Source organism: Protomyctophum bolini, assembly GCF_963924005.1.
Source record: "Protomyctophum bolini genome assembly, chromosome: 9".
Lineage (NCBI taxonomy): Eukaryota > Metazoa > Chordata > Actinopteri > Myctophiformes > Myctophidae > Protomyctophum > Protomyctophum bolini.
This window is the reverse complement of record NC_137870.1, coordinates 40,856,539-40,864,639: the sequence shown is the minus strand read 5'-3', so window position 1 is coordinate 40,864,639 and position 8,101 is coordinate 40,856,539. Positions and strand designations below refer to the sequence as shown.

The 8,101-nt window shown below is 45.5% G+C and overlaps 1 protein-coding gene across 7 annotated transcripts in view; it reads left to right on the top strand.

Moving 5' to 3' along the window:
• fli1 (Fli-1 proto-oncogene, ETS transcription factor) overlaps positions 1–8,101 on the top strand; it is a 54,883-nt gene that overhangs the window by 29,800 nt on the left and 16,982 nt on the right. For 6 of the 7 annotated variants that reach the window (XM_080772808.1, XM_080772807.1, XM_080772813.1 and 3 more), the window contains one exon: positions 3,513–3,581. The exons of the other annotated variant lie outside the window; for it this stretch is intronic. In XM_080772808.1, coding sequence (XP_080628934.1) covers positions 3,513–3,581 — 69 coding nt within the window. The remainder of the gene's footprint in view (positions 1–3,512; positions 3,582–8,101) is intronic. 7 annotated transcript variants of the gene reach the window in all.

The window sequence follows — 8,101 nt, the reverse complement described above, 5'->3', positions numbered from 1 at the left end:
GTCTGTCTGTCTGTCTGTCTGTCTGTCTGTCTGTCTGTCTGTCTGTCTGTCTGTCTGTCTGTCTTTCCTTCCTTCTTTTTCTGTCTGTCTGTCCATGTCTTCGCCTACCCGTGTGTCTGTCTGTCTCTCTCGCTCCCCTCTCGTCCGCCCCGAGACGTTGCAGTGTTGGGATTGCGCCCTGCCTGCCTGCCTGCCTGTGCGCTTACGCTCAGCGTGTGGAATTATTTTTGTATGGGGGAAGCTGCGTTTGATTGCTGTGCAGGGACCCTGCCTCATACAATGGCTCCCCTGTTCAGAGGCCCCCGCCGGGTCTCAGGTCTCCAAACTAGACCCAGAGCCTTGGGGGTGCCATGGAGTAGTAGTAGTAGTATAGGTGGAACTGGGAGGGGTGGCGTGTGCGTATGTGTGTGGGTGTATACTGGTGTGTGTGTGTGTGTGTGTGTGTGTGTGTGTGTGTGTGTGTGTGTGTGTGTGTGCGTGCGCGCGTGTGCGCGTCCGCCCCTCTCTACCTCTCGCCTCCCTAAAAACAGACCCCGAGTTCTATACCGGTCCAGTGCTGTTGCTGCTGGCCCCCTTCCCACCCTCCATCCCACGGCAAGATACAGGGAACCAGCTGAAATACACACAAAAAGTTGTCTGATTTGGGTCTTCCAGACTTCCACCCATACCCAACCGATCAGAAAAAAGAAAGGCATCGTCGTTTTTTAACTCGGCAACTCTTCCTCTCCCCCTTGGTTGTCTTTGTGCTAAATCTTTGCGCTCCCCGCGTAGTAGCAGCTAGCGCTTGTGTTTTCTCTGTGCATTTTTGGGTCTGTTTTTCCACTCGCTGATTTATGCCTGGGGGCAGCTAAAATTAAGAGAGCATTTTGGTGCCGCCCAGGGTGCCTGTGTGTAGCAGAAGGAATGCACTGCTGAGTTCTGCTCCATAAGGTGAAATGAATAGGCAGCCATATGCAGAGTCTTGCTTCCCCCCGATTTTACTATTCAAAGAAGTAGAGGGTTTGCAGTTAAAATGTCGACTGACATTTGTGTGTGTGTTCTTGTTCAGTATACTTGTACCCGTGGTAGCTGGTAGAATGTTTGCGTGGACTAAACTTCATATGCCATGTATTACCCCGCCCCTCCAGAACAATGTTTTTGAGCTCTCTATACACAGGTTTAATGTTTGTGTTTAGTTCAATGTTTGTTTTAAAAAAACGCCATTGACAATGAAGGGAAAGTTCACGTCATCTTGTCCCTAAATGCCATTTACAACAACAAAGATAATTTAATGTTTGTTTTAACACCGTTTGTTTCACATCACCATTACCATCACCTAATCGACATGAGTTAGACTTTAATACATTAGCGCCCCTCACTTCACACGGGTGTGATTTATAATGGTATAAGCAAAGGGTGAGATGTGAGAAATGAAAAGGCTTGATCTCTGTCCTGCACTAATTATGCTGCGCCTTCTACTGCCACCTGCTGGCCATAGACCACTGCTGTTACTGTTCTTCCTGATACACATGAGTATACAGCAGTATTTTACACAGTCAAGATGGTTTGGCACAGGCCTGGTGGTTCCCAAAGTGGGGTCCGGGGTCCGGGGACCCCCAACGGTCCTTGTAGTACAAATGGAACCAAATGGACCCATTTGTACACTCTTTTTACAATATCAATTGGTCGTCCCAGAGATAGAGATGCTATTAACTGGGAGTCCATAGACTAATGCATGTCAAAAATGAGGGGTCCTTGAAATTAAACGGTTTTTAGAATCACTGCTATAGCCGTAAAACAACTAAAAGTCTTCTCTAATGGGGGGTCCTTGGCATATATCTTTTCAAATGGGGGTCCTCTGCCTAATTAGTGTCCATTTGGGGGGTCCTTGACGTGAAAGAGTTTGGGAACCACTGTCATAAAGACAGTCAAGACGGATTGCCACAGGCCTGGTATCTAATAGTTTTGGGTACAGCGTGGTCCCATGGCACAATGCGACTTCCTCTGGCTTATGTATTGATCCCGCGGGGGAACGTCCAGTGCCAGAGACAGCACAGCAGTCTTAACTTTGCTCGGAGCACTACTTCAATTACCACCACCCTGAATGTTTAATGTATAATGTCTCCCATGATAATGTATTAAACCAATAACGTTTGCTTCAACAATTACTAATTGATCCAGAATTCCATTACACTCAATATGAGTAAACTGAAAGTGAACTACAGTAGGAGTGGTACAGTGTAGTATAGAATTGAATGGGACAGTCTGTCAGAACAGGGTGGAATAGATAGTTTGCCAGTATGTCAGTGTAAACTAAACTAATTATTGCTCTACAACAGGGGTGCCAAAGATCCACCAAAAGGTAGATCGTAATCTACCAGTAGATCACAAAGGCTGTGCAGGTATAGATCACATGACATGGCCCTAAAAAACACATAATTTAAATATAAAAAAAAGGCATCTGCCACTTGAATTAAGGCGACTTGACTTGATTGACTGACATAAAAAAGGGCCTGTCAGCTCAAACCCACTTATGCAATATCTTCTTTGTTTTCAAGAGTGTTGCTCACAAACGTCGGTATAGCATTACAAAGTTATGTACCAAAAAAACAACCAACTTCATTTGCACCATTCTATTATAATTATGTAACATCAGTGCCACTATTCCAAACTATTTTCAGCAATGGGATAAAAATCGTTTTGGTGGGTAGATCTCGTTTAGCTGGGCATTTTGAAAGTAGCTCTCAAATCAATTAGTGTGGGCGCCCCTGCTCTACAACAACTGACCATCGCACGACAACCATTTAGGTCTACTCTAGTATTAGGTTTTACATTTAGGTTTACATTTAGGTTTACGCTAGCAAGAGTGTTATATGAGGAAAGATACCAAGTACAATTCACAAAGGCCCATTACCGGTAACATACTATGCTATATACTATAAGCTAACTATGTTATATAAACACAAAAGTGTACAATAATAATAATAATAATAATAATAATAATAATAATAATAATAATATATACGATTTATATAGCGCTTTTCTGGGTACCCAAAGTCGCTTTACAGAAAGAGGTACAGACATATTTATTAGAAAACTATTTAAAAACTAGAAATCAAAATCAAAAGTGTGTGTGTGTGTGTGTGTGTGTGTGTGTGTGTGTGTGTGTGTGTGGGGGGGGGGGGGGGGTTATGTAGGGAAAGCCAGTTTGAAAAGATGGGTTTTGAGTGTGCTTTTGAACATTTCAAGGGTGGGGGCAGCTCTGATGTGAGTTGGGAGTGAGTTCCAGAGAGAAGGGGCAGCCACTGCGAAGGCCCTGTCTCCCCATGTCCGTTTGTTAGGCCTTATCCGGCAGGTGCTTCAAAGGAAAACAATCAAGACAATGTAGACTATAGAGAGATTCAGCTGTTCTTTTTTTCTTGCCATGAGTTTTGTCGCTATATCTCAGAGCCTCTTACTTCAGAGTTCAGACAGATAAAAAGACAGACGATTATGGAGTTGTGTCTTAACAAATCCTTTTGGTACTGTTGCAGGTAGCTCATCGTTATCCTACAACACTCCATCTCATGCGGACCCGTCCCCACGCCTGGCTGCCAAAGAAGGTACTCACACTCCTCACAGTCCTCCTAGATACTGTACTCTCGACTCTCGTCATTCATTCAAACCTGCTCAGTTCACCTGAATATCAGGAGTATTTTGGTGCATGTGCGCGTCTGAGCTGGAACTGCACGCACGCATGCACGCGCACGCGCACACGCACACACACACACACACACACACACACACACACACACACACACACACACACACACACACACACACACACACACACACACACACACACACACACACACACACACACACACACACACACACACACACACACACACACACACACACACACACACACACACACACAGCAGGTGCAGGTGCTTTGTTTTGTTCCTGAAACAACAACAACCACAGAACTGTTACGACACGGTGCCATTCAAGGTCTTCTACCTGAGCATTAGGAAAACCCTGGTGGTCACAACAGAAGAGAGGCAGATTAGCAAGACAAAGGAGCGTGGCGATGGCTTCTGTCCACAGTTCAGGGACGGAACAGAGACCGGGCGAGAGTGCTGCCGGTTTGAATACGGTGTGAAGCGAGCAGGAGGCGGTTTTGCATGAACGATGAAGTGAAGTGAAATAAACGGACATGCATGAGAGAGACAGGTGGCAAAGGCGAAGCCACAGTTTGTTACAAGAGGGTGATTGGCCTTTGTTGTTTTCGGCAAGGACAGGGAGACAGTGAGAACGTGCTCATATATACTGGGTTTATATAAGATGTGTTTTATTACTATGCAGAAAAGAAAATTGGTTTACAAAACCCTACTATGAATGTGCAACATCTCTGTGAGTGTTATGTGTGTCTGTGGTTCACGTATCTCGAGAATCGTTCGACCGACCCATTGACCTCTAAGTCGTCGTACATGTCACTGGCGTCCCGAGGGAGTGCCGTGTCCGGTTGAATCAAGTCGGTTGAATATACAGGTTATCAAGAATTGCCGATCCCACCGATATGCCCATACAATATATTGGCATTATACGGATGGCATTGGGCATCTCCCTATATGGGCATAAAATATAGGCATGGAAATCTGGATGTCTAGAACTGTCAATCCAACCGATATTATGCCCGTATTCCGTTTTGTACAAAGTATATACAGACTTAGGCATAAGTGGTTAAGAAGAGTAGGCTAGTAGTGTTATATATATAGTAAATACAGTTTTGCTTTGTCTGCTATATATAGCATGGCAGGCAGGGATTGATCGGAAAAGATAATAGCTGGGAATAACATGCAATGAATGCTGGGAAATGATGTCTGTGTGGTACAGCATGGGCTGTAGTCTGCTCAGCCATGCATGGAAACTTCCATTCTTGTTTTACATCTAGATATTGTGTGTTTAATTGTTTGTTCTTAAGGCCAGGCACTCAATACAACGTCTGGGTGGTTGTGAGTGACGCGTGTGCCTGGGCTCCCATGGTGCCTGGCAGTGAGTTCCCGGATCGATTCCCAGGGCCGGCCACATGGATCATTTACAGCTGCCCTTTACTTCCTCTCAATTGTTTCCTGTCTCTCTACAGTGTACTATCAATGATGGAGGCACTAATTAAAGAAGTGGTTTCTGGAGTCACCAAATTCGATAGGTCACCAACGCATGTGTCACTGACAATCGATATGAACGTGTAACAGCAAATTGTTTGCTTATTCGTTTTCATGAACGCTAAAAATCACACTCGTGTGAAGTGAGGGGCGCTCTCCGCTCTTATCGTCATACATGACATTCCGCGCTCAGCCGATCAAACCACTTCCGTGGTATAAAACACACAAAGCTGGGCATATAGGAGGGGCTAACGCCCCTCAAAAGGCCTTACAGTAAGGCCTTATACAGTACACCCAAAGGTGTCTTTGAGGATGAATGGACAACATGACAAACCATCTGTTGATGATTACTGTGCAGGATGTACCGCTGTCCACAAATGTACTACTATGTACTGTATAGCCTCCAAGCTATACATAGGCTGCTTTTCACGTTGGACCCCCATAGAGCACCAAATTCAATTAACTTATTGCAGAATAAAAAAGGTGATTATTAATATAACGTACAATTAATTGTACAATAATTGAATTCAAGCCAAAGCATATTTTCAGGGTCCAGGACAGGACACTGTCAGGACAGTATATAGGCCTAAGTGAGTAGGGAGTTCCCCCCCCTCCCCCCACACCCTCCTCGGGCACTTTTCACTTAAAAGTTTCTGCTGACACGAGACAAAACCCTTGGTGCGAAACGCGACTACACACATCCTTTACATGGAACTATATGGTGTCACGGCCTGCAGACAGAGGGCTAAGGGACTGCAATAACAGCGATAGCCTCGCACACACAGGATGAGGGGCCGTATCGAGGAAGGAGAGGAGAGGAAACGCCATGGCGCTGATAAGTGTCCGAGAATGCCCTCTCTCTCTCTCTCTCTCTCTCTCTCTCTCTCTCTGTATCTGACTCGGCCCATGTGAGCGTTAGCAGACCATGGACTTGTTCTCGCCTTGGCTTCAATAGCAATAGAGAAACGAAACGGGGCAGGCCCCAGATAAGATTCTGCTCGGTCGGTCACCCCCTGACCCCCGTCCTTCCTGGTTCTCAGCGGCAGGTATTTGGACTGGCAGGGATAAAGGCGGCGACTCCCTTCAGCCGCATCCTCCCCCCGGCCCACCCCCCTCTATACCGAGGTGTTCTTTATTATGACTGTTCCTCTCACAGCGTCCGTTACGCTTACAGTATAACGCCGGGGCCGCAGACGCGGCCAGACGAAGAGCCCAAACTATAAAGGTTTAATTAAAAAACGAAAGTTATGACAAGCTAAACCAAAAGCGAAGAAATTAAAGACGGCTAATGTTTCGGTTCGTCAGCGGCTTTTTTTCCATGTGACAGAAATGTTATACTCTCGTCGTGGAAGAGAGCTATGCCTCAGCGGCCGGTGCCTTGCCCTGCTCCTAAAGCCTTCATCAACATTTCGCTGCAGATCCATAATATTGCCAGATGTCTCTGTGTTCAAATTGCCTTTTTGGTAGAACAGTGGAATAGCACGCCGGGCTCTTTGGGGTTGAGTAAGCACGAGCGTTCAGCAGGAGACTGCCTTTAATCTGCTCCAGACTGCACTAGTGTAAAATGCAATGTTATGAATAAAGGAGAGCATATAAAACACCGACTGCCAGCAGCTATGAAAGGGTGTGTGTGTGTGTGTGTGTGTCTGAGGTCTGTCTGCCTGCCTGCGTGTAAGTAATCATGTGTGTGTGTGGGCGTCCTGCATATGCCTTCTTGCCGCATGCATCAGAGGGTGCGTCTTGGCTTGCTTGTGAGGGTATGGTATGTGTACGTATGCATTTGGGTTTGTATGGGTAGAAGATATACGCGTACAGTACTGTACGTGCCATATGTGTCTCAGTCAGTGTTTATGTACACATCATGCGATGGCCCAGCGGTTGGGTAATGTAGCATACCACGTGGCTTTCCACGCAGACATGAGGCATGCAATGTTTATGCAGCCCTTTCTGTATATCGGTATACTCCCGCACCAAAAATAGGCGATCTCTACAAGCAAGCTCACGATGCGTCGCGACGCCACTATACTTTCAGCCTGCATAGGGACACCGTCGTGAAGCTATATAAATCCGGCTTCAACGGGCTGATGGTCTGTTTCCATCTGCAGCCTCCCACATCGCAACCTGCTTCTTTTCACTGAATCGGCAGCATTATAACGATGACTCACTCCTATGATCATTATTTTTTACTGAGATGAATAATAACATCGCCTATAACAGGTTGCGGGGTGAGGAGGAGGATGCCCTCATCCACCGTCTCAATCGGTTGGCCTTAAAAGTTTCCAAAACAACTTATAACTGAACGTGCAAAAGAAATAACATAAAGCAAATTTCCCTAAACCAAAATATGTCAAAGTCAGTTACCAAGGAAATTTTTTAAGTTTTCTCGAAAGAGAAGGGGTGGGTGGTTTGGGTATAGAGGCTGTCATTACGTATGCGTCTGTGGTGGATACAAAAAGGGAAAGTATACAATGATTGGTCTTTTTTTTTATCTTGAAGAAAAGTTTAAACTCTCTCTTTTACTTATTCATTGTATTGCCGCTGCACAGAAGCAGGCGTGTTGCTGCATTGCATGTTGCTGCACCATTGCTGAACCTGTCAGCTGTTTTCAGAAAATAACTAAAACTTTTCATCACTTTTCATTTGCAGTGTTTTATATTCAGAGCTATAGGCCCTGCACATGAGCCCCTACGTTGCAGTCCTGCAGTTATCCACAATCACACCTGGGAGATGCTCAATAAAATCGCAATTTCCGACTGTTTGCCACCAGACCATGCTACCGTGGAAATAGAGTCTTATACGTCTCACACAAAAGGTCCCATGACAGCAGTTGCTGAGACGTCAGCCAAGGTTTTCACAACTTGTTGGGCCTTCGGCTTACAAGCCCGTTTTTAACATTTAAGTTGCCACCAGCCTTAAGCCCTTATTTTCACGGTCACACTGAATATGAACTAGCAAAGGCTTCATTTTCAATGTGA